This window comes from Geotrypetes seraphini, chromosome 5, assembly GCF_902459505.1.
Source record: "Geotrypetes seraphini chromosome 5, aGeoSer1.1, whole genome shotgun sequence".
NCBI classification, from domain to species: Eukaryota; Metazoa; Chordata; class Amphibia; order Gymnophiona; family Dermophiidae; genus Geotrypetes; species Geotrypetes seraphini.
Window position 1 is genome coordinate 44,383,823 of NC_047088.1, and position 27,462 is coordinate 44,411,284.

General features: G+C 42.3%; 1 protein-coding gene across 3 annotated transcripts in view; it reads left to right on the forward strand.

Annotated features, from left to right (window-relative positions):
- The window catches only part of GPC4 (glypican 4), a 213,047-nt gene extending 188,094 nt beyond the window's left edge, over positions 1–24,953 (forward strand). For all 3 annotated transcript variants that reach the window (XM_033945374.1, XM_033945375.1, XM_033945377.1), the window contains exons 5-9: positions 10,111–10,241; positions 11,087–11,233; positions 11,699–11,832; positions 14,762–14,934; positions 24,240–24,953. In XM_033945374.1, coding sequence (XP_033801265.1) covers positions 10,111–10,241; positions 11,087–11,233; positions 11,699–11,832; positions 14,762–14,934; positions 24,240–24,442 — 788 coding nt within the window. In that variant the 3' untranslated portion in view covers positions 24,443–24,953. The remainder of the gene's footprint in view (positions 1–10,110; positions 10,242–11,086; positions 11,234–11,698; positions 11,833–14,761; positions 14,935–24,239) is intronic.
- The last annotated feature ends 2,509 nt before the right edge of the window (positions 24,954–27,462 follow it).

Consider the following 27,462-nt stretch of genomic DNA (forward strand, 5'->3'; position numbering starts at 1 on the left):
CACATGAAGGAGGAGGCTGCTAAAAAAAGAAGCAAGGCATGGGATATCCCTTCCAAAGGGGAGGAGTGAAGAGGCTCTGCTGCTATAGGACCGGGGAAGCTGCAGTGCTATAGCCTGAGGCCAGCTCTAGAGACCTTCCAAGAACCTCTCACCCAGGACTTCTAGGCCAAGAGCCTTCTGACTTCTAACTTGCTGCAGCTCATATAGGTCCTGTGCTTCACCGCCCAGGAGCCACTAAATCAGAATATGAAAAAACAGCCACTTTCCAGCCATGGCAAAGTGACCTTGGAGTGTTGGAAAGGCCCATTTTTGCCGCAGCCCCAAAGTTTCTCACCCTTTAAAATTCAGGAAATGCTCCCCATTATACTTGGCACTGGGTTCTTTTCTGTATGAAAACAGGGGTCTATTTACCAGAAATCAGGCTGGAATAGTAAAGTAACAGTAGAAACTCTTATCAAAAAAATACTCAAGTAAAAGTAATAAAGTATATCCTCTTCAAACAACTTTTTTTTATTACAAAGTAAAAAGTATTGGAGAGACCACTGGAGCCCTGTGCTTTAGGAGATCCAATGCTGCCACGTGTCAGTGACTTGTAGCTTGGACAAGCCAACATATGTTTTTGAAAAACAACTGGTGTGCTGCTGGCCCACAGTATCACTGGCAGTCTCACCCCCACCCCCACCCTGGTACTTTTTTTGAATTGCACTTTATCGGCAGGAGGTTTCCGTGCTCCTTCCCTTCCCTCCATAGACCGCTGCCGCCTGAAGTCTTCCGGCAGCTGCAGGGTGGTGCAGAAGGCAGGCGCGAGCTTTTCGCGGCCTGCCTGGTCCCGCACTGCTCTCTGAATAGCTTTGCGTCCCGCGAGAACTGATGGAAGCTGTTCTGAGAGCAGCGCAGGACCAGGCAGGCCGCAAGAAGCTTGTGCCTGCCTTCTGCACCGCTCTGCAGCTGCCGTAAGACATCAGGAGGCAGCAGTCTATGGAGGGAAGGGCAGGAGCACGGAAAGCTCCTGCTGATAAAGCGCAATTAAAAAAGGTACTGGGAGGAGGGGGGTTGTATTCGCTCCATAAGACGTACCCTTATATCCACCCACTTTTTTTTTTTGGGGGGGGGGAAAAGTGCGTCTTATGGAGCGAAAAATATGGTAATTTTTAAACCAGAGTCTGAAAAATCTTTTAACACGCCTATAAAAGAGGCATTATCTTGAATCATAGTTAACCTTATTAATGTCAAACATTGCCAGGAGGAGTTTTTTTCTTCAATTTTCTATACTGTTCTCTCAGGGGAGCTCAGAATGGTTTATATGGATATATTCAGGTATTCAAGCATTTTTTTTCCCTGTGTGTCCCGGCGGGCTCACAATCTATCTAATATACCTGGGGCAATGGGGGGGTGGGGGGCCAAGGCTTGAACCTTCAACCTCAGGGTGCTGAGGCTGTATCTGTAACCCCTGCACCACACTCTCAGACATAGTATGGTAGAAGATTGCATGGCAATCGTCGTCTGACAGAGATGGCAAAAACATAAGTTAACAAAGCTTGGTAAAACATAGTATGACAAAACATGATAAGGTGAGACATAACTTGGCAAGCATAGTAAGGCGAGAAATAGCATGGCTAACGCAGTGTGATACAATGTGGCAAAAATGGTAAAGCCAGCGTGCAGGGCGAAACATAGCATAGAAGACCATGGAGCGGCAAACATATATGGAATAAATGGAACAAATGGTTAACCGACTTCATCTCAAACGCACTTTCGTACCAAACGTTTAGAAAATCAATAAAAACATACCTCTGACAAATTTCTCTGACCCTCCACCTCAACCTGATGTACTTTCAATACACTTCCAGATAAACCTGACTAAACTTAACATGCCAACGTAAATTCGTAAGTTCGCTGTAATGTCGCTGTCGGTATACAGTCTCTTCCCTTGTAAACCGCTTAGAACTGTTTATGATATGGCGGTATATAAAAATAAAGTTATTATATGAGAGATTGCAGCATGGCAAATATGATGCATAGTATAGTAGGACAAAGATGACAAACAGTATGACAGTGTGGAAGAACATTGGATGAGAAAACGTGGCATGGTCAGACGTAGGATGAAGCACATAGCGTTTGAGACTTGAGACAATGGAGGGTCGGGGCACTTTGTCAAAAGGTTCGGGGTATTTGGATTGGCGCACTCTCATAGAGGGTCGGGGAAGAGGCGAGTTTTTGAAGTTCAGTAGGCCTTCTAATGATCTTCTGTGGGTAGGTAGTTTGTTCCAGAGGCACGGTAGGTAGTGTGTGTAAGATCTTTTTTGGGCGTTTTCAAGGTGGAGGACGCATCCTGAGGTTGCACGTAATCGCTTTTCTTCTTGCGAGCGAATCAGCTAGTTACGATCACTGGCAAGGGACCACAGCAGCCAAATCCTAGCTGGAGCCAGATGGATATTTTTTTTTTCTTTCTTTCTAGCACTTCTTGTCAGTATCTGTCACTTCTACTGAAGAGCTGTAGTTGAATGTATCCTTCCAAGGCCAACTATTTGTTTCCTTATCTTTTATAACCAGCGTTCACTGCTCTGCTGGAGGCCGAATGCATTTTCTATATCAGCAGTCAAAGCGGAGGCTGCATTCCTTAGCTGTGATACATGTAACACCATAGCACCAAGAGTAACAAAGGGCCCAGTTCGCCCTACATTCCCATGCTCTTGTGTATGGCCTAGCCGGCTTGAAGCTTAGACACCAAACAGCCCAAAGAATCGGGGTTTGTGTTTCCTTTTCATGCTTTCACAAACTCATTATTGATCCTGGGGCCTTGCCTTGCTGCTGACGGAGTAGTAATTACAAAACTGAATGATTTTCTGGTGTAAAAATTGCATTCCCCCCTCCCCCCCGTCCATGTTTTATCATCTGCCTGATCATCATAGTTTAGCTGAAAAGCCACTGCTTTGTGAAAGATAACAGATCATTTTGCAGGAGGTGGAGATCTTCCAAAATCTTTGACAAGTATGGGCACTTCTTCAAGTTGTGCTTCATTTATTTACAAGTGTCCCCCCCCCCCCAATTCCCCAGCACATGAAAAGCATTTATCTTCCTCCTTCAGGACAATGATGCATTCATTCTAGCGGTCTTTCCTTACAGATTTTAAAGAATTAACTTTATTTGAAGCTACCAGGATAAATATTTCATTTATTATCTTTTTTTTTTTTTTTTAGTACAATAGGCTTTTTGCTAGAGACCTGTTTGCAGGGCTGAACCACTAAAGCCCAAACTGTAAGCAACAATAGTCATTTTTCATGCTCAGCTCACCTGTAAGCTACATCTGCAGAATTTTTTAATTCATCTTTAGGTTTTTATAGGATTATTTTTAAATTCCATTGATAAGTGTTAGATTGCAGAATGCCATTTCTAAATAAGATACATACAGAAATTTCCTGTGTAAGAGCTAGAGTTATATTGAACATACTTTACTATTCAGCCAAATACAAATAATGAAAAATATTATTTGGCCAAATACAAATACAGAATGTAAATAGCGGGCATTGAGTTTTAACATAACAAATAATAAAAGAAGCAACATGAAATCAGAGATCAAGTGTGTTTCAGTAGAATTTAGCACAGTAGATCCCCAGATTAATCACATTTGAATTTAAATCACTATTCTTAATAAGTGGTAGATTTAAAACCGGAGAAAATATTTCTTTACATATAATTAAACTGTGGAAATTTGTTGCTGTGGTGAAATCAGATTAGCAGGGTTTAAAAAAGACTTATATAATTTCCTAATAAAGAAGTCCGTAGGCCATTATTGAGATGGATTTGGGGAAATCCACTGCTTATTCCTAGGATAAGCAGCATAGAATCTGTTTTACTACTTGGGATCAAGCTAAGTACTTGGGACCTGGGTTGACCACTGTTAGAAACAGGGTACTGTCATTGGTTGGGAGTGGCCCGCATTTTTTTTTTTTTTTATTGAAGACAAAAAATAAATTTAAAAAGCCCCAAAAGCTGAATGGCAGTACTCTGTTTTGGGGCTTCCCCTGCTACTCAGCTGCTCGGCCTTCCCCAAACCGGCTTTCTGCACATGTGTGAGTCAGTTTCTAAATGAGCGATTGTATAGTATTGCAACTACCTTCCACAAAACTCATTTGCAGGGGCAGCCATTTGAACATCAATCGCTGTTTAGAACCAAAGGAAAAGTTTTACTTATATTCACAGCTGTTAATAAAACCAGGATCGCGATCCAACGCAATGATCTTCCTGCAATAACATATTCGACATTGAAGTGAAGATAAGGAACCGATGTCAAAATCCAACAAGGCTCTTGTTTCACCAACGAATGGCTGCTTCAGGGAGTTCCCTCCTATTCCATATATGTTATTGCAGGAAGATCACTGCGTTGGATCGCGATCCTGGTTTTGTTAATGACTTCTATTCCGCCTGTACCTTGCAGTTCTAACAAAAAGGTACTTCTGTATTTCAGATTGAGAAACGGAATGAGGTTGATACTTCCTAAACACAAATGTTACTAAAATGTAGGATCCTGTATGTCCTTAAAAGGAGAAATAACTTTATCATGGTTCCACATATCTCTTAACGTGGAAATTGGTTTTGGCTTTTGAGCAGAATATTTTGGTTACTATTTTTAAACTGAATAATAATGGAGAGGGTATTTATTTCTCATTCGCACTTGATAAACGTAATATGGCTCTTCCTGTCTGCTATGAGAGAGTTCCTTGTGGAAGAGGGCAGTAAAAGGGGTTTGCAAAGTTCAGACGGATTTGTATCAGTCTGCCTGCCTTTGCTCAGTCAAGTGCTTAAATGTTGTCCAGTGCACTATTGCCTGATGAACAGGGCTGTGGAGTCGAGGAGTTGGAGACATTTTGAGTACCTGGAGTCGGAGTTGAGTTGGAGACATTTTGGGTACCTGGAGTCAGAGTCGTGGGCACCAGAAACTGAGGAGTCGGAGTTAAATGATTTATCTACCGACTCCACAGCCCTGCTGATGAACAATGTGGGTCTGCAGTGGAATGCGGTTAGCTAATTTTCATTTTTTTTAGCCCCACAGTGGCCTGTCATGAATACAGAGCCCTTTGTCAAATCTTTCCAAAAGTTGACAAGCAGCTGACAAACAGCATGGCTTGAACAGTTAGAACATAAGAACATAAGCAGTGCCTCCGCCGGGTCAGACCATAGGTCCATCCTGCCCAGCAGTCCGCTCCCGCGGCGGCCCAAACAGGTCACGACCTGTCTGAATCACCAGAAGGGGCCACCTTGCCACCTTGGTTTCCCATTAAGTCCTATCTTCCCATCGAAGTCCTAACCCTCCGGTCATGCACATGCACGACCTGGTTGGGTTTCTATACTTATTACCTGGTTAGCTTTCTATACCTGTGTTACATCCCAGCACCTCTCTCAGTATCCCACGATCCCTTTATCCCTCAGGAATCCGTCCAATCCCTGTTTGAATCCCTGTACTGTACTCTGTCTGATCACTTCCTCCGGTAGCGCATTCCAGGTGTCCACGACCCTTTGTGTGAAAAAAAACTTCCTTGCATTTGTTTTGAACCTATCTCCCTTCAGTTTCTCCGAATGCCCCCTCGTACCTGTTGTCCCCTTCAGCCTGAAGAATCTGTCCCTATCCACCCTCTCTATGCCCCTCATGATCCTGAAGGTCTCTATCATATCTCACCTGAGCCTCCTTTTTTCCAGAGAGAAGAGCCCCAGCCTATCCAACCTCTCGGCGTATGGGCAGTGTTCCAGCCCTCTTACCAGTTTCGTTGCTCTCCTTTGGACTCTCTCAAGTACTGCCATGTTCTTCTTGAGGTACGGCGATCAATATTGAACGCAGTATTCCAGATGCGGACGCACCATCGCTCGATACAATGGCATGATGACTTCCCGCGTCCTGGTTGTTATGCCCCTCTTTATGATGCCCAGCATCCTGTTGGCTTTTTTCGAGGCTACTGCGCACTGCGCAGATGGCTTCAGTGATGCATCCACCAGCACACCCAAGTCTCTCTCTAGACTGCTGTCTCCCAGCAATGCCCCCCCCAATTTGTAGTTGAACAACGGGTTCTTTTTCCCTATATGCATGACCTTGCATTTTTCCACGTTAAAGCGCATTTGCCATTTGTTTGCCCAGTCTTCCAGCTTGTCCAGGTCCCTTTGCAGGTCCTCACACTCCTCCCTGGATCTAACTCTGCTGCACAGTTTGGTATCGTCTGCAAATTTTATAACCTCGCACTTTGCCTCCTTTTCCAGCTCATTGATAAATATTTTGAAGAGTAACGGCCCCAGCACCGATCCCTGTGGCACACCGCTCGTGACTCCCCGCCAGTCAGAATATTGTCCCTTTACTCCGACCCTCTGCAGTCTACCCGACAACCAGTGCTTGATCCATCTGTGCACATCCCCTCCCACCCCGTGGTTCCACAGCTTCCTAAGCAGCCTTTCATGTGGCACCTTGTCAAAAGCCTTTTGAAAATCGAGGTAAATGATGTCTATGGGTTCCCCATTGTCCACCCGACTGCTTATTCCCTCAAAGAAGTACAAAAGGTTCGTTAAGCATGACCTTCCCTTACAGAATCCGTGCAGGCTTGTTCTCAGTAGGCCATTTCTCTCGATATGCTCGCGAATACCATCCTTGATCATAGCTTCCACCATCTTCCCTATAATTGAAGTCAGGCTCACCGGCCTGTAGTTCCCGGGGTCACCCCTTGATCCCTTCTTGAAGATAGGTGTGACATTCGCCAGTTTCCAGTCCTCTGGTACCTCTCCAGTTTTCAAGGATAGGTTGCAAACATGCTTGATTGTGCCCGCTATTTCTTGTCTTAGTTCCTTCAGAACCCTTGGGTGGATCCCGTCTGTGCCCGGCGATTTGTCGCATTTTAACCTGTCTATCTGTTTGAGGACATCCTCCTTACTTACCTCTATGTGTTCCAATTTTTCAGCCTGTTCCCCACTTATGAGCTCCTCTGAGTCCGGTATGTTAGATGTGTCTTCTCTCGTGAAAACCAACGAGAAGAACGTGTTCAACCTCTCAGCTACCTCTTTATCCTCCTTAATCACTCCCTTCCTATCCCCATCGTCCAACGGCCCCACCTCCTCTCTCGCTGGTCACTTCCCCTTTATGTAACTGAAGAATACCTTGAAGTTCTTCGCCTCCCTGGCCAGCCCCTCTTCGTAGTTCCCTTTTGCTTTTCTAACCTCTCGGTGGCATTCCTTTTGGCATTTCCTGTGCGCCTGGTGATTTTCCTCCGTTGGGTCCTTTTTCCATCTCCGGAAGGATACTTTTTTGTCATTTATTGCCCTCTTTGCTTCTGTTGAGATCCAAACCGGGTCCTTTGACCGCTTGTTCTTGCCGCCTTTCCTGAAACTGGGGACGTACATTCTTTGTGCTTCCTGCAGGGTGTCCCTGAATAGGGTCCAGGCGCTTCCTACAGTCTCCATCCTAAGGATGTTTCTGAGCTTCCTCCCCACCATTTCCCTCATAGCAGCATAGTTCCCTTTCCTGAAGTTGAGCGCAGTTGTTGCGGTTCTCCTTACTGTGGGTGTCCCCCTTTCTAATGTGAATCTGATCGCATTGTGGTCACTGTTGCCTAGTGGTCCTCCCACTTCTACCCCTCTTGCAGGCCCCCCTAATCCGTTTAGGATGAGGTCATGAGTAGCACTCCCTCGCGTCGGTTCCCTGACTAGTTGCTCCATGAAGCAGTCCCTCACAGCTTCTACAAATCCTGTTTCCCTAGTGCAGTTGGAGTGACCCGTATTCCAGTCAATCCCCGGGTAGTTGAAGTCCCCCATCACTGTTACACTTCCAGTCCTGCACTCTTGTCTCAGTTCAGCTTCCAAGTCGTGTCCGACTCCTTCCGGTGTACCAGGTGGGCGATAGTACAGCCCCAGTTTTATGCCTGCACCCTTGTTTCCCGGCAATTTGACCCATAGTGATTCCAGTCCCTCTGCCTTCGTTGCCATATCCATCCCGACTGAGTAGATAGAGTCCTTTATATATAGTGCTATGCCTCCCCCCTTCTTGTGGGTCCTGTCCCTCCTGTAGAGCTTGTACCCCGGCAGCGCCACATCCCATTGATTCTCCTCTGTCCACCATGTTTCTGTAATTCCAATTATATCCAGGTCCTCCCCCTTGGCCACGACCTCTAGTTCACCCATCTTGGCCAAGAGGCTTCTTGCATTTGCGTATAAGCACCGCAGGTCCCGTCGTTTTTCCTCCACCTCTGTATTTACCTGGGCCGCCTCCCCTTGAATTTCGGGCAGTTCTCCTGTTCCCTGTGCTTCTGCTTTGCCCTCAGCCTTTACCCTCGTAGCTTTCGGTTTCCCCACATTCCCGCCACCCCACTTCCCCGCTTTTCCTCTGGGTTTTCTAGCCCTACCGGCCCCCTCCTGGGCTATCATCCCTTGAGCCTCCATTTGATCCCCCTCGCCTTGTGGCACCCCTATATTGCCCTCAGCTTTTGCCCTCGTGCCACCCAGTCCCCTTGTGTCTCCATGCCCCTTAGTCTCCTCCCAGCAAGCTCCCTTTACCTGATGTTTCCCTCGCTGTCTGATCATAAGATCCACCGGTCTCTCTACTTCCTCCTTGCAGTCAGCCCGTTCAGCATCTGTTCTGGATACTGTTGTCCGAAGCGTCAACATCAGATCAGCTGTCGGCTTTCCCCCTCTCCTCAGTTTAAAGCCCTCTCGATCTCCTTCCTCACATTGGCTGCCAGTAGTCTAGTTCCCGCTGTGCTCAGGTGCAGGCCGTCCCGCCGGTAGAGCTTACTCTTTCCCCAGAAGGACGTCAAGTTCCTCACAAAGTTCTCATGAAGGATTTCATAATGGGTTTCTTGGCTACTCAAAACATTCATTTCATCACCAGTAGCTTTCAGGGAGGTGGTTAGAATTACTGCCTCAGCACCCTTAGGTTGTGAGTTCAATCCCAGCCTGCTCCTTGGGCAAGTCACTTGGCTCTTCATTCACTCAGGTACTACAGATAGATTGTGAGCCTGCCATGCCAAATAGGGACAATTACATAGCTATTTAATGTACACTTCCCCCTCCATATTCACGGGGGTTAGGGGCAGAGCCGGCCCATGAATATTAAAAAAAAAACGTGAATAATATTTGGGCCAGTTCAGCCCCTAACCCCCACTTCCCCCGGCTATTTTAAGGCCTGAAAGCCCCCCCTTAAGCCTTACCTGGTGATCTAGTGGGTTTTCGGGGCATGAGCGATCTTCCCATGCTCCTGCCCTGTGCAGATCGCTCATAGGAAATGGCTGCCTTGAGCTCCCGTAGTCTCTCGAGCCATTTTCTGAGAGCGATCTGCACAGGACAGGAGCGTGGGAAGATTGCTCCTGCCCCGAAAACCCGCTAGACTACCAAATAAGGCTTAAGGCGGGGCTCACAGGGCTTAAAATAGCCTGAAAATTGAAAATGCATTTTTTGATTTAAAACCGCGAATAAGCGAATCCATAGATACGGAATTCGCGATTAAGGAGGGAGAAGTGTAGTGAATCTCTTCATGAAAAGGCGGTAAATAAATCCCAAGAAAAAAAATTTGATCGAGTAACGAAAAACTAGAATCTTGAGTTCTCTGAGCTGATCCTCCCATACTAATCTGAACAAGTCTGTTCAAGTTCAGTTTTACTTGACTCTGGTATTGCACATACACATAGGGCTCCTTTTACAAAGGCGCGCTGACGGTTTTAGCGCACGCTAGCTGCTACCGCCTCCTTTTAAGCAGGCGATAATTTTTCAGCTAGCACGTACTAATCTTGGGCGTGCGCTTAAAAAGCTAGCGCACCTTAGTAAAAGGAGCCCATAGTATAACAGTAAATTTTCAGATGGCTGCTCAGTGGCTAGCTTGCAGTTGAAAATGCTGCATCTAAGCTTAGCCAGCTTGTGTTGAAAATTCTTTTTCATCTGCCCCAACCACACACTTCTTTGCGAGCAGCTCAACGTAGACATCTTGTGAAAAATAAACATTTAGCTCCTCTGCAGTGGAATATTGTTCAGTCTAGCTGTTGCATTCTTGAAGTATGATAGCTGGAGGTTTTTTTCCCATTGTGGCCGCACACTGTGCATGTGACCTCGGATGAATGACCTTTAACCTTGGTTGATTTTTAACAGATGCAATGCTGATGGTGGCAGAAAGACTGGAAGGACCCTTTAACATCGAGTCTGTCATGGATCCAATCGACGTGAAAATTTCTGATGCAATTATGAATATGCAGGAAAACAGCATGCAAGTTTCACAAAAGGTATTTGTGATTTTTCTAAAGACATTCATTTAAGGTATACCTTTAATAATGCGCGCACAAATACTGAGGTCAGTGCAATGCATTTAATTTTCTGTAGGGATGTTCATGTTATAATTTTGTTAGAGCCATCTTGCTGAGTGAAATAACCTAATAATCAGGGTTACTCAAAATCTGAGGACAAATCACAGAAGTTAACTTATTTGGCTTCATGTCCTGCAGAACCTGTCTGCATCTGCTCTTTTCAGCCTTCTTCCTCACAGCTATGGGTTTGGTCTTTGTCATGGTCAAGTCCAGGCCTTGGTTTGCATTTAGGAGCCAAATCAGAAATTTTGGAACCCTTTCCCCCTTGTTCCCCCAAATTGAAAAACTTAGGGGAAGGGGGGGGACTAAAGACAGAGAACTCCTTTGATATCTACTGCAGCCAAGGTAGCCAACTTTTGACAAACCTGCCCTGCTTCATGCCCCTCTGTTGCCACCCTGAGACCAGTATGGGAGCTCTGCACCCTACAGCTCGGTAGAAGAGAGGGAGAGAGAAGCTCCTGGTCCAGAAGCAGAAAAAAATGAAACTCCATAATCTCAGATTTCTAGGTCCTATGGCAACCTTGCACCTCAGTTTGTTGGATTTATAGGTAAATTGATGTTGAATTGGATAGTCGATGTTCTTTCTGCAATGATGGTATTACGTGATCAAATTTTTTTATTCCATTAATGACTTTCACTTTCGCCTTAGGCAGAGGCTTAATATACTTAGTGAACAGCCTGGTTTGTTTACTGGTGTACTGTAGAAGTATTCAAATATGCACAAAGAGGCTTGCCATTTCCTTACAGTGGGTGTTTTTTCCTAGGTTTTTCATGGATGTGGGCAGCCTAAAACACTTTCCCAAAGCCGATCTTCTCGCTCGGTCTCTGAAGGTGGTTTTAGTGCTCGTTTTAGGCCATATAATCCAGAAGAAAGGCCAACTACAGCTGCTGGCACAAATTTGGATCGCCTGGTGAGTGATTTACCATTGCTATGTCAAACAAGCCATTTTTATAGTCACTTAATGGGATGCACTAACCTCCCAAAAAGCCTTAGCTATATGTGCTTTAGAGAAAAAGTTTACACTTGCACAGCTGTTTTCAGGGTGTGTAGTTTTTTGGTTTTTTTTCTAATTTAGCTAGGTTTGTTTTTTCATCTTCTTCTTTTTTTTTTTTTTTTTTTTAGAAACAATTATGGAAACTCTGAGGCAAGCGACTTATTAGATATTCAGGCTGTACTCTTTAACAGGTGTAGATGTGACAATGCTCAGCCTGCAGAGATGGGGCATAGACTTGATGTTCATTATATGGCTTTCACTTGTTGCCTCTTCCGTGTTTAGTGTGAAGCTAATGAGGGCAACCAACAATAGAAATTCTCTTTTTAGCGTTTCAAGAATGTTTTGATAACATGTAAGAGTTTTCTCTTGCCTTTTAAATAGGTTACTGATGTGAAGGAGAAACTGAAAACAGCCAAAAAATTTTGGTCCTCTCTTCCTGGAAGTATTTGCGCGGATATGCTGGTAGCTGGAGAAGTTGACGAAGACAAGTGTTGGAATGGAAACGCAACAAGCAGGTCCGAATAGGCTTCGCCATATTACAACTGTGCTCCGCTTTCTCGATGTTTGACTTTGAAGCAGCATATGAGTAGTTGTCCTAAAATGTACCATATATACTCAAGCATAAACCGAGAATTTGGGGCCAATAAAATAGCGCAAAAACGGAAGTTTCGGTTTATATTAGAGCCCCATCTAGCCACCCCTCTTACCTCCCAGACCCACCGAGGGCCTCCTGTACTGCTCAAGTAGTCCAGTGATGTGGGGAGCCGGAGCTACCAATCTATCCTTCCCTCCCTCATGGTGACTTTACCTCTACAACTAACTAACCAGCCCCCCCCCTCTCTTTCTCCTCAGGCCTATCTTGGGTCCCTGGTGGCCCAGTGGTGAGGTGGGCCAGTGGAAACTCGCAGCAACCTTTTTTTTTTTTTTTTTCTACGGAGACTGCTGGGCAGGAGCATACAAGGATCACTTCTGCCCTGCCTTCCCACTGCACCACCAGGAGCCTAAGATAGGCCTGCAGGGGTACAGGGAGGGGAGGGGGTGGCTGGTTAGTTGCAGAGGCAAAGTACCGTAACTGGGATAGAAAGGGAGGAAGAGATCAATTAGTAGCTCTGGCTCCTTGAACCACTGGACCAACAGGGCAGTACTTGGAAGCCTGCAGTGGGTCCGGGAGGGGTGGATGGTAGCCTGGCTGGCTGCAGAGCCAGCAGACAGGACACCAGGGAAGGGAAGAAGGGTTGTTTCTGCCCCAGTACCTGTACTTGAATATAAACCATCTATTTATATTCAAGTTAACATTTTCCCCCTTATTTAGGGGGAAAATGTTATCTTGGTGTATATTTGGATAAGTTTATATTTAAGTATATATGGTATATGTAATATAGCCACATGTGTAATATATTGGTGAATGGGTGTACCGTGTTAGTGATACACCATCCTTTTGTGCATATAAAAGTGCTCTTCCTAAAACTGATAGCAAAATAGGACAGAGAAATTAAGATATCAGTGCTAGATTCCTTTGTTCTTCCCTTCCTTTAGGGCCTGAAAATCTTTAGTTTCTCTTAGGAGTATACCTAACCTTGTATGTATATATGCAGGACTTGGGACTGGATAGTCTCAAAAGTAGTCGAGTGAGAAAAGGAGCATAACCTAGAATGAGTTCAGAATATCACCTAAAAGGGCCAAAGGATCCAAGTTCAGTTGACTTTCACTGGGTCAGATGTACCAAGCATATCAATTGTAGAAACAGCATGGGGAAATTCCTTTACTACATCTAGTACATTTGACATTGCTTGGATAAGAAAACAGTCATGAAAAACATCCGATGCATTAGCAGGAAATTATAATTGTGGATTGGTTTTGTTGCTTTATTTCTGTACAAATGAACTTTTGGAAGCAGAACCGTCAAATATGAATTTATGATGGTCTTATTCCACAAAATTAATTTTTGCCTTTTTATTCTGGAAGAACTTTTTATTGAATAATATGGGGGCTGCTCTTTTTGGGGGCTGAAGATTTCTTAACATTTCACTACTTTAGGAACACTACAATATTTGAATGTTTTGTTTGGTAGTAGTGACTTATACAGAAAGCATCAATTCAATAGAAATAGGAACTTCTTCCTTATTCCAATTTAGCAATCTGTTACTGTCACTTATTATTATTAGACCCTCAGCGTCACCACTCAGAACTCAAACATATCACCGTTCTGAGCTTTACGTGACCAATCCTCACTGGGTCCAAGTTTTACTTATTTATATTTTTTCAAGAGTTTATATATTCAAATACTTATATCTTTCTCAAGTTTTATATATTCAAATACTTATTCATTTTAGTTAGCTTATTTTACTTAGCTTTAATGTGGTTGTCTCTGGTAGAGATATTTTTAGATCAAGCAGGGTGACATAGCCGACATGTTTCGCGGGAAACCGCTTTATCAAGGCTCCACCCCTTTTAGCACTATCGACTTCCTCAACTGCTTTAGTGCTAAAAGGGGTGGAGCCTTGATAAAGTGGTTTCCCGCGAAACATGTCGGCTATGTCACCCTGCTTGATCTAAAAATATCTCTACCAGAGACAACCACATTAAAGCTAAGTAAAATAAGCTAACTAAAATGAATAAGTATTTGAATATATAAAACTTGAGAAAGATATAAGTATTTGAATATATAAACTCTTGAAAAAATATAAATAAGTAAAACTTGGACCCAGTGAGGATTGGTCACGTAAAGCTCAGAACGGTGATATGTTTGAGTTCTGAGTGGTGACGCTGAGGGTCTAATAATAATAAGTGACAGTAACAGATTGCTAAATTGGAATAAGGAAGAAGTTCCTATTTCTATTGAATTGATATTGAAATAGCCATCTGAAAGTCTTATATGCTATTAAGTTGATTTATACAGAAAGCATAGCATCAGTGTTGGTGATCTTTTTTTAAGCCAAATCACCAGTTCTGTAATTGATTACATGTCCTTGGATCGCCGATCATTTGACTGAATGTATGCTTTCTAAGATTTTACCACCCATAGCTCACAGTTTATAAATTTACTTTCTCATTGCTTAAAAAACATTCTGTGCCCTTTCCCTTTCAAATAAGTTGTAAATGTACCCAGTAGCCATCTTCGTAAGATGGTATTTCATTTAGAGCAGTGGTTCCCAAACCTGTCCTGGGGGACCCCCAGCCAGTCAGGTTTTCAAGATATCCCTAATGAATATGCATGAGAGAGATTTGCATATAATGGAAGTGACAGGTATGCAAATCTCTCTAATGCATATTCATTAGGGATATCTTGAAAACCTGACTGGCTGGGGGTCCCCCAGGACAGGTTTGGGAACCACTGATTTAGAGCTTAGCATAGCATGTTATCCACATCAGATAACCTATCTTGACTATATGGTTGTAGGAAAATATTCACACATTAAAGCTTGTGTGTATAATCTGTTTTAGGTACCCGTTTCCAGTGACGGCAAATGGGTTAGCCAACCAGGCACATAATCCTGATGTCAAAGTAGATATTACCAAGCCAGACATGGTGATCCGTAGTCAAATCATGAACCTTCGAGTAATGACAAATAAAATGAAAAATGCCTACAACGGCATCGATGTTGATATTGACCTAAGTAAGTATATTTGCAGTGTTAGTTTGGTGCTTGGCTGTATGTGAGAGAAACTTGACAATTTGACTAGCCAATTTCCTTCTTCTGCTTTTGAACTTCAGCTCAGTTGGAGCAGGGCTAGGATCCTTATAACATGAGCCTTCTCTGTTACATAGTAGGGTTTTCCCATTATTTTATATTCTTTTTTTCTCCCCCCCCCCTTTCCTAATCATATCTAGTCTGGTTATTGCAGTAAAAGCCTTGATCCTGGGACCATGCACTAGAGATCATTTCTGAATCCTGCTCTTGTAGGCTCCAAATTTGGCTACTGCCCCCCCCCCCCCCCAATTCTGTATAGTGTGCCGCACCGATTTGGCACATAACTTCCACACGACAATGGCAGTTAATGAGCCAAGATGGGTGGGGGAACAGCAGTTATGTACATAACTGCACCTGGGCATGATTCCGTAACTTCACGCCTAAGCGCTCTAGCACATAATTGTAAGGAGGGGAAGGGGTTTGATATGGGAAGTGCATAGGCAGGTCATGGGCATTCTGACAATTCCGGCATGCATTTTATAGAATATTATCAGTCGTGCACAAGGTGCTGCATTTATAGACAAACATTTTCACCTGTCAGAGTGGGCATAAATGTTTGCGCATAAATTCTTGCACAGTATTGTTGACTTAGGCTAGTATTCTATAACAGATATGGTGTGCAGATTTTGCCGTTAAATAGAACACTATCTTAGTTCTTAGCTTTTTGACGCCAAAGGTGGTGGTCTAAAGCAATGTTCTTCAAACGCCGGTCCGTGAAAGATCAGTGTCCCCTGCAAGCTTGTGTCCGTCTTTCTTCCAGTCTATAATTGCTAACCCTCCTGCCACCTTGCAAAAGTCACACTTGTTGACAGATGTGAGAGCCTGGGGTGGAGCTGGAGAAGTTGGGAACAGCTGTGCTGTTATTGGCTGGTGTCAAGAATGATAAGTAGGGCGGAGCTTTGGGTGGGAAGTTGGCTGCTATTGACGAGTGTGAGAGCTGGGGCAGAGTGCGGGTGGTTGAGAAGCTGCACTGTTATTGGTTGATGCCAGGAGCTGAGGACGGACCTGGTGTAGAGCAGCTGAGTTCTTATTGGCTTGAGTTAGAGCTGTAGGTGGACCTGAGGGCAGAAAATTGTCCGTTATTGGTGGGGTCGGGTCTGACATAACCTTGAGTACTTGCCACGGGTAGATTTATTCCCAGGAACTAAAGTGAGCTGCAGATTTGGCTGGTAATGCACATCTACTAGAAAACAGGCTTAGATGGCAATCCCCCATTCAGCTACATTTTTCATAATAGAGGAAAAATGTTGCAGCTTTCCCTAAGTTTTACTTTTCAGGCTTTACCTAGATTCTGTATAGCATGGTTGCCCAAATCCGGTCCTCGAGATCTATTGGCAGGCCAGATTTTCAGGATATCCACAATGAATATGCATGAGAAAGATTTGCCTGCACTGCCTTCTTGGTATGCAAATCTCTCTCTCATGCATATTCATTGTGGATATCCTGAAAACCTGGCCTGCCAATAGATCTCGAGGACCGGACTTGGGCAGCCCTGCTCTATAGTAACATGAAGAAAGAATTCATCTCCCCCTCCACCCCCACCTATCCACCCCCACACACAACAAATCCACGCTAATCTATCATGGAATGCAAACACACATTGCAAAAGAAAAACAGCCGCTGTAGTTCTCTCAGCTATAATTATAAATAAGAACATAAGAATTGTCTTACTGGGACAGACCAAAGGTCCATCAAGCCCAGTATCCTGTTTCCAACAGTGACCAACCCAGGTCCCAATTACCTAGCCAGATCCCAAGTAGCATATTAGGACTACTCCCCCATCTCACCTTAGACAAGAGTAGACTCTCATGGAAACAAGTCCAACTTTCTCTAATCTTATTTCATCTGACAGGATTGGAGCTTCCAACAGATTTTTTTTCTGTTAAGTGATGTAGTAAAGTAGAGAGTATTCTGGCTTCGGATGAGCTATTCTGCAAGAGCAGCCCTTTAAAGCAAGCGCCCACTCTTGGAAAAGGCTTCTAAGGAGACAGCAACGTGTTCCTATTTCTTAACCCTGTCAAAAGCGAAACAGCCACTTCTTTCTTGAAACCACGGGGCTCATTCACAATACCCCCCTCCCAGCTAGGAGTCCAGGCAAGATGTAATCAGCTTAAGTTTGAAGCGGAATAAAAAATTTTTAAATAAGGAGGATGGCTGTTTTGAGAGCGTAGGAGTTTTATGTATTATGCAGGCGATCAAATTGTCTAGTATATTTATTAACGTTTGTGGATTTTGTTATGATTGTTTTAGACATAATCCACTAAGATTTGAAGTGGAATAAAAATTTTAAAAAATAAATATGATTTCCAGCTGCTCTAGGCAGGGCTTTCCCTCTGACCTTTGGCTTTTCTTCTGACCTTTTAAGAAGCCGACTTCTACCTAGAAGATGAAGCCTGCGCTTTCTTTGCTCTTTCTCAGAAAGGGGAAGGGCAGAAATGAACTGGAGTAGCAAAATCTTGCAGTTCAAAAAGGAAGAAAACTAAAAAGCCCTTACCTTCAAATAAATGGCCAAAAAAAATGGAAATTGCTTCAAAACAAACAGGGAAAAAGGAGATGGTGCGGTGTTAAGAGATCGTTGTGGCATCTGAGGGGGTTAGTGGGATTTTTTTGGGGGGAAGGGCACAGCTGTTCGTGTAGTCTGTGAGCACACAACACATGCACAACAGCTATAATGATGTTAGGGGGGTCATTCTCCTTGGTATATCACAAGTAGAGCTCATTAGAATACTAATGAGCTCCTTGAAATGCATCTGCATAGGGTTCTCAGTGGCTGCTATGAGGATCATTAGCAGCCATGGAGAACCTTTTTATACATTGGGAGGAGAGCTTTCTATGTCAGTAAGACTGCTTTAACGTGCCATACTGCCACAGAAAGCTTTTGCGCATCAGGACCTCAGACAGGAATTGGTTGCAATTAAAGGATCTTCTAAAACTGTTAAAGCTTGTAGCTAACTTACTGCCACTACCACAAAGGAGAAACAACTGGAGACTAAATGGATAACTGTAGGCTTTGGCAGATTACAACCAGTGACACAGAGGTATCCACCCTTCCAATTACTGTCCCTACATAATTATGCTGTATTGGAGCTTTCTGATGCACAGAAAATGAACTCTGAGGTGAGTTCACAAACAAAGAATGCTAATCAAAGTAAAACACCCACAAAGCACTGCCAAAGCAGCAAAATGGAAAAAAAAAAAAAAAATCCAACCCTTGTTAGGGGACTCCATTATCAGAGACATTAATTTAGGGACTCAGTCCATCGGTCCAAACAAAGTTAAATGCCTTCCTGGATCCTCTGCCGGTAGCGATACTAACCACATACTGATTCTGATCAGAGACTTTAAAACTGACATTGTAATCACTTATGGACAAATGATCTGGCTAACAGTGGCATGCTTGAAACACATAGAAAGCTTTCCAGAAACTGGAGGAAGATCTGAAGTCTTTGGTACACGTTCTTCACAAAAGTGGTAACAGAGAAGAGGTTGGAAACTACAGGTTGGTAGGCCTCACTTTAGTGGCTGGAAAGATAACAGAAGCTTTGCTGAAAGAAAGAATAGTGAACTACCTGGAATCCAACGGGTTACAAGATCTGAGATACATGGTTTCACCGAAGGGAAATTGGTCACCTAGTCAAAGAAATTGATATATTTGTTTGGTACAGAGAATTGGATAGAGGATGTGCATTAGATGATAGTCTACCTGGATTTCAGCAAAACCTTTGCTATTGTTCCTCATAGGAGGCTTATCAATAAACTTAGTGGGATAAAGTTGGAACCCAAAGTGGTGACCTGGATTAGAAATTGGTTGATGGACAGACGACAGGAGTAGTGGTGAATGGAATTTCTTCGGAGGAAAGAAAGGTAAATAGTGGTGTGCCTCAGGGATTAGTATTGGGGGCCCATTCTGCTCAGTATATATGTGAGTGATATTTCTGAAGAATTAGAAGGGAAAGTGTATCTTTTTGCAGATGGCATGAAGATTTGCAACAGAGTAGACATGCTGGAGGAATATAAAACATGAAGAGATCTGTAAATGTTGGAAGAATGGTCTAATGTTTGGCAGTTGAAATTTAATGCGAAGAAGTGCAGAGGGGATGCACTTGGGGAGTAAAAATCCAAAGGGGGGGGGTTGAGAAGCTGATATGCATGAACAAGGAGAGGGACCTTGGCGTGATAGTGTCTGAGGATCTCAAAGCTACAAAACAATGTGACAAATTGGTGGCTGTAGCCAGAGGGATGCTGGGATGCATAGAGAGGAATCGCCAGCAGAATAATAATAACAGTTTATATACCGCAGGACCGTGAAGTTCTATGCGGTTTATAAAGATTAAAAGATGGTACAAATTGATTGAACTTAACAGAGGTGAAAGATAATGGTTAACAGCTCAAGGGAACAGTTATTGAAGAAAAAGAGTTATACGGGTCAGCTGTCTAGATACTTCAGAACAGATATGTTTTTAGGCGTTTCCTGAATTCCTCATAAGTAGTAGGTGTAAACAATTGTTCTAGATCTTTACCACATAATGCTGCCTGATGTGAGAAAAGATGTTGATGGTGTCTTTTGAGTTTACATCCTCTAACTGGGGGGGAAATGAAGTTCAAATGTGAGCTTCTCTTATGTCTGTTGGCTGAGAAGGAGAAAAGGTCAGTTATGTATTTAGGGGCTAGACCATATAGTACTTTAAAGCAGAGACAGGCGAATTTAAACTTTACACGTGCCTCCATTGGTAGCCAATGCAGCTGTCGGTAGTAAGGTGTCACATGATCAAACTTCTTTAGCCCGAAAATCAGTTTGACCGCTGCATTTTGCATTAATTTTAATCGTCGCATATACTTTTGGGAAATTGCTAAATAGGCGATGTTAAAGTAATCAAGTTGACTCAGTACAAAGGATTGTACTAGGATTCTAAATGCTGACATATCAAAATATGCTCTAATGGATCGAAGTTTCCAGAGAGTGAAAAAACCCTTTTTGATTAAGGAATCTACTTGGTCTTTCTTGGTTAGGCACTGATCTAGTGTTACATCCAATACCTTCATAGTAGTCTGAATAGGATAACTAAATTTATTGATGCATAGTGGTGTTTTGGTGTCAAGTGGGTGTGGCGAAGCTACAAAAAATTTTGTGTTTTCTGAAGTTTCAGCTTCAATTCAGAATAAGAGAAGTTGGTAAGGCTCCACTTGGAATATTGTGTTCAATTCCGGAGTCCATATCTTGCTATGGATGTAAGAAGACTTGGAAGTTCTCTAGAGGAAGGCGATGAAAATATTGGGATTGTGCCAAGAGATGTATGAAAAGAGGCTTGACTACCTGAATATGTGTACCCTGGAAGAAAGAAAGGATAGAGGAGATATGATGCAGATATCTAAATACTTGAAGGATGTTTATTTACAAACAAATCTATTCCAGAGATGGAAAAGTGGTAAAACTAGAGGATATAATATGAGGTTGCAGGTAGACTTAGGAGTAATGTCTCGTGGACATTCCAGGCATCCACAGAGAGAGTGGTGGTTGCCTGGAATGCCCTCCCTGTAGAGGTAGGAGAAGCAAAAACAGTGACAGTGTGGGATAGACTCAAAGGATCCCAAAATAGAAAAAGGATAGTGTCGACATAAAACTCGACAGATCAAAAACTATAGTTTCATTTACGATGTGCAGGATTGGTACTTAAATGGAAGCCCATAACAGGGACGTGAAGACTGTGCTAGACAGACTTCTACAGTCTATGTCCAATATATGGCAAGGCGGATCAGGAGGGACTGGAGTAAGCTTTAATGGCAACTCCTGCAGTGGTGCAGAAGGCATCAGGAATAATTATGCATATTATATTCCACATCCAAATCATCTTAAGTATAGGTCTTACCTATTTCGGGGTGGGGGGGAGAGGGGAAGACATCTTGTACTGGATGGAACTCAGCAAGTAAAATGAGTAATTATTGGTTTGTTTCAACATTGCCTTGAGAATGAATATGACTGTTGGGCAGACTGGACGGACCACACAGGTCTGCTTTCTACTATGTAGTACGAAATTCATTTTTCACATTACCTTCTTCAGCAAGCCCCACACCAACAGCCTCTACTACAAGTTCTTGCACCAGCCCCACATTACTGACTCCCATTACAAATGTTTGTACCAGTACCCTATCTGATGAGTTCAACATCCTCCCTCTTTGTGAGATCACAAAAAATATCCTCCATGAAAATTACTACTTCTCCCCATGATCCAGTACCATCAGGAATTCTTAAAAGAATCTTTGGTCTATTCATACATACTATTCATACATACTATGATAATATCCAGTCTCACACACAGCCTAGTTTCAGCTACTCGGAAACTTGCAGTTTTACACACTAAATCAAGGATAGCAAAACCTCAGCCACTGACTGTTCTAATTACCGTGAAATTTCAAATTTGCCATTTCAAGCCAAAATTGCCCAAAAACATTGTATTAACATCTCTTCTTGACTTCCTGGATAAAACAAACTCTCTAACCCAAAGCAAACCAGTTTCCATAATAACCACTGTCCAGAAACATCACTTATTGGCCTCACTACCAAAATTTTATATTACTTTGATCATCATTAATCTATAATTCTTACCGCATCAACCTCACCCCTACCTTCGACACTGTTAATTGCACTCTTCTCAGACGTCTCCAAACAATTGGCATTTCTGGAACCCATCTATCATGGTTCATATCCTATCTCCACGAACAGAAATACACAGTTCAATTTCACAACATTACATCAGATCCATTAACCTTACCTTGTGGAGTCTTCTCAAGGATCAATACTGGCATCTTTACTATTCAACATTTTTATGATACCTCTTCTAACCTTCACTCAATCCATAGGTTTTACTGTTTTTGTTTACGCTGATAAAATCCAACTTCACCCCAGTAATCCTTCTGATCCCTCACAAATCAATGAGATCAACTCTCATCTTTGCACAGTCACAACCTGTTTACGAGATAATCACCTGTTCCTCAATCCCCAAAAAATATAGGGCCCTACTGCTCTTACGCACTACTCCGCAAGATCTTGCTACTCTACTACAACTTCCAGGCACACTCATTCCAGTCACCTCTACTCAAATTCGCTCAATGAAAAAATTTTTATGCCCAAAATCCCTGAATATATTGATACACTCCTTAGTTATTTCAAAGATTGACTATTGTAATGCCTTATTTAAAGGAATAGCCCAAAAAGAAATTAAACGCTTACAAATTATACAAAATGCCTTGATTAAAATTATTGAAAACGTTAAGAAATTCGATCACGTTATGCCTTTGCTAGAGAAAGCACATTGGCTGCCGGTAATATATCGCATAATATACAAATTAAATTTACTCACTTTCAAATCTATAATTTTTAAAACTCCAGCATTTATTTATAAATTTTTAATTCCCTATAATACTTCGAGAGTATTATGCTCAACTGAACAACACTTATTAGTTGTTCCGTCGTTAAAAGTTATTGGTACACGACGTCACTCCATTTTTTCAGTTACGGCCCCTCTAGCCTGGAACGCTTTGCCAATTTATTTGAGAGAGGAAAAAATGCTAGATAAATTTAAGAGTAAACTTAAGGGATTCCTTTTCAAAGACGCATTTAGTGACTAATTGAATTTTTTCTTTTTTACATCTTATATTAAATTTCTCCCTGTTTCCTAATGTTTTTAACCTTAAATGTTTCTTTTATATTGAATTGTATTTCTCCCCATAATTTTACCCTTCTTTGATCATACATGTTAATCAGTCTTGTTGCCTTTGTCTAGTCATGCGATTTTATGTTAAGTACTTTTATGTTATTTTAACCTGTTTAATTTTAAGTTATTTTAGTTTGTATGTATACCCTAACTTTGTAAACTTATAGATGTACATCGCTTAGAATATGGAATAGGCGATTTATCAAATCTTATAATAAACTTGGAAACTCTTTGCCTCTTAGGCATCATTATAGATATCTTATCGGTCACCCAACATTATTTCTTTAAACTTCAGAAAGTAGGTTCACTTAAACCTATGCTCTACCCTTCATCTCTCAACATACTGGTCCATTCACTCATAATGAGTCATTTTGATTACTGTAATTCTGTCAGGGCATCAGAAATAAATGAAATACACTGTTTACAAATAATCCAAAACACTGGATCAAATTGATCGCTGGAGCCAAATCCTGTTCCTTATATTTAAAATGCCATATGTTTCACTCACCCCCCTTTCTCAACCAATTTCTCACAACTTATATATCCTCATGCACCCTTTAGTCAGAACAACAGAACTTGCTTATAATTCCTACTGCCAGACAGATCACTTATGTGAAGTCATGTTCTAATGTTTTATCTGTCACCGGCTTCCCCTTATGGAACATACTTCCCATGCACCTTAGACTAGAAACCTCAATGGAAAAATTCATATCCAACCTCAAATCCTTTCTATTCTAAGACACCTACAATTCTGAACTTTTCCCCTATCCCCACTGCCTTTCTACAGAGTAGGACTTATTTATAAGATGCAAAGTCCATCTTCTCTTCACGCCTTTTTTTTCTTTTCCTGTCATACATTGTAGTTCCACTTTCTCTAATATTTCCTCCTATTCCTACTTCTATTTATCTCCATCTAGACCAGGGGTGTCCAACCTTTTGGCTTCTCTGGGCCGCATTGGCCGATAAAAATGTTTCTGGGGCTACGCAAATGCTGCAGCAAGACAGAGGAGGGAGCCGGCAAGACAGTAAACACCCGGGGGCAGCAGAGGAAAACACTGCATCGCCCTCGACCGGAGCCGCACAAAATACTTTACGGGGCCGCAGGTTGGACACCCCTGATCTAGACAATTGTACACTGCATTAATAGCCTAGTTGAAACTCATAGTATATCAAACTCAAATAAAACTTGGAAACTTAGGCTACATTGCCACTGTAATTGTAAACCTCGAGCTTTATGGTGTTTGACAGTAGATGAGATTAAGGTATTAACTTCCTCCTTTACAAAGTTGCGCTAGCGTTTTTAGCACCGATCGCGGTGGTAACAGCTCAGACGCTCATTGGAGTTCTGTGAGCATCGGAGCTGTTACCGCGGCAACTGATGCTAAAAACGCTAGCGCATCTTTGTAAAGGAGAGGGTTTATACAGTAAGGTATTACATTGCAGCACTCCAAGGAGCATGTGTAAAATCCAGAGAGAAGTGAAAAATTAAAGAAATGTAAACTCTACTTGTCTTTACAGATGAGGAAAGTAGCGGAGAAGAGAGTGGAAGTGGCTGTGATGATGATGTGCAATCATGTAATTCAGAGTTTCATTTCAATGACAATGTGAAAACCCAGAGGATTGATGAGACTTCGATTAAGGACTCTGCCTCCACCATTGGCCTATCACACGTAGCTCTACTCATTAGTATCGTCCTGGCTATGCAAAGACAATGGAGATAATTGCATAAATTAGGAAGCAAAAAGACAATATTCAAGCACCTTTTTCCACTTTTTATATCATCTAGTGACTTTGCTCTCAAGTTAATGGACAACAGTGTACAGTGTTTTTTTACCATGTTGCCACTGGTTTTGAAGTGTTTCTACACAGTCGATCTGGAAAAAGGGGCATGGACACTGCTTCTGTCCCATTCAGCAAGAATCAATGTGTAAGGTGGTCAACTCAACTGTATATATAGACTTGTAGTTAGCTATGCATTTTGTCTTTTTATCAAATTTCCTGTTTTTTTTGGTATCTTAAGTGCATTTCCTTCCAAGAAAACCAGGGTCATATCTTGGCATGTAACAAGTAAGTTTCAGAATATGAAATATCTGTGTACAGGAGTAAATTTTATTTATCATATTATCTTATAGAAAAAAAAATGAAGCACCCATTAAGCAGAAAATGTTTCCTGTAATTAATTGCTGAAATTGCTTATTTGACAAGAAATAGAATTTTTTTAAATACATACAATAACGCTGCGTGGTAGGAGCTTAACTGTTCATCATATAATATTAAGGTCTGGTATAAATTCCATTTAATTTATTTTGGGTTAAAATGAAAGAAACTGAAAATTCCAGGCATAAGCACAGTTCCTTCTGTCTTAAGCGGGAGTCTTCCACCTGTAGTCCTGCCATTGGGGATTGCTGTTCCACTATAACATTTTCAATAGTGAAAGTTAGGCAAGCTCTGCAGGACTCCAAAGAAACCTGTCTATCTTTAGCAATTAAAAATAGAGAAACATGATGGCAGATAAAGGTCAAATGGCCCATCTAGTCTGCCTATCCACAGTAACCATTATCTCTTTCTCTCTCTGAGAGATCCCACATGTCTATCCCAGGCCCTCTTGAAATCAGATAGTCTCTGTTTCCACCACCTCTTTTGGGAGACTGTTCCACGCATATACCACTATTAAAGCAGCACCTCCCCACCCCCACCGTCAGTAATGCATTTGGAGTACTCCTCAGCTTAGAGGGAATAGTGATCATAAGCGGGAAGGGGTAAAACGCGGACCTGACGGACCTCGCAAATCTAAACCCGCACATCCTTAAAAATCTAAGGTCCGTGCCACTTGTAGTTAGTTTCTGGCTCTGACATACCTCGATGACAATTTAGCGCTGACGGATCCATCTCAGCATAGGGAGGGAAAAGTATTAGGATCCGTCAGCGCTAAAAATGTCACCGAGGTCTGTCAGAGCCAGAGACTAAACCATCCCCCTTAATGAAGTTTTGCAGAAAATCTCTCCTGCAAAAGATACCAGTGGCGGGGATCCGGCCCAACCGTCCGGGCTCTATAAACATTCAATTATTGCCAGCAAAGTAGCCGCGCCACTTTTAGTCTCTGGCTCTGACAGACCTCGGTGACATTTTAGCGCTGACGGATCCTAATACTTTTCCCTCCCTATGCTAAGATGGATCCATCAGCGCTAAATTGTCATCGAGGTCTGTCAGAGCCAGAAACTAACTACAAGTGGCACAGACCTCAGATTTTTAAGGACGTGTGGGTTTAGATCCGCCAGGTCCGAGAGGTCCGCGTTTTACCCCTTCCCGTCATAAGCTAATGTGAGATGTGTAGTTCACACCTCATTAGTTTTCCCTGCATATACGGTAAATATGATTGAAGACATCCTGTTTTGACAAAGGAATGTTGTATGGCCTACCTTGATGTAACATTTGGTTTTGTTCTAAAATTTTAACTAATGCAAATGGCATGTGAAGAAAGCCTTTGTGGGTAGGCTCATGACTTTGTGTAGGCCATGTTTGCTAGCAGTTATCTTCCTCCTACCAGTCAGAAGTTGAAAGGGTCTCTGTAGTGTAAGCGGGGTTAGTAGGAAGTATGTAACCTAAGCAAGACAAGAGGGTGTTTCTCACACATTATCCCACAGAAGAAATGAACTTGAAAGTTGGGGTGGAGACCACACTGCTCTTCTTAGTGTGTTGACTAGCCAGGCCATGAGACGGCAGTAGCATGGACTCAAAAGTTCCTTTCACTTTATCCAAACCTGAAGGAAAGAAGCAAGTACCAAATCGTAAGGGAAAAGGAAGCTGTCATTTAACAAAGGAGTTATAACATTTTTGCAGGTGAAATAAAAATTATTTTATAAGTTTACCCCCGTCTTTAACAACTAGCATATTTTTCAGCTTCGAAGAAAAGGACTAGATGTTCTTAAAATGCAGTCCATTAGATTTTTTTGTTACTTCTGTTCTTAGATCAGAATCTTATTTACTTGTAAATATTAGCTCAGGGTCAGCATTTCATTTAACCTGTTTCAACAAACCAAAAGTGTGTTTCTTTTATCACAGACAAATAAGTGAATTAATGGGCTGTTCCACACACATCTCTAGAGACTTGATGTCATTAGAAGTAACAAGTTATTTATTTAAACATGTAAGTAATAGGCGTATTGCGACTAGATTTTTTTCTTTTAGAAAACAAGTCATTGAAATTTCAGACCGAGAAGAATTTAATTTGTGTGGGAAAATAGATTGTAAATAACGTAGTGGCCTTGTCGAAATTGGGAAAATATGCTGATACTTAGTAACTACCTCATTTCTGAGGAATTTCCTTTTAACTTTGAGGGCTGCTGTACTTGGTAAAAGTAAATCTGGTCTCCAAAACGTAGCTCAAACAGCCATCCCCATAGACCTAGTTAGATTATGGTTTTAATTTAGGGTCTGAAGTGCTCCAGCTGTTTTTGCTCAGTTGAGTCGCCCCCAACATCAGAGAATTTTCTGAACTAAACATCAGTTGAGGCCTCTGTAACTTTCTTGAGCTTTAGTTTGCCGCTTGGTAGTAGTTGCAATATTTAAATCCTCGTCCACTTTGCTTTCAGCCTTGATCTATTCTAAACAATTCGTAGATGCACTACCATTGTAAATATTTAAAAGGTCTAAATGGATAACCCTCTGGCTTTTAACAAGCTAGTAGGCCTCAAACAAATGCTAGGTTCAGAGATGTCATTTGGAAATAAAAGCCTCATAT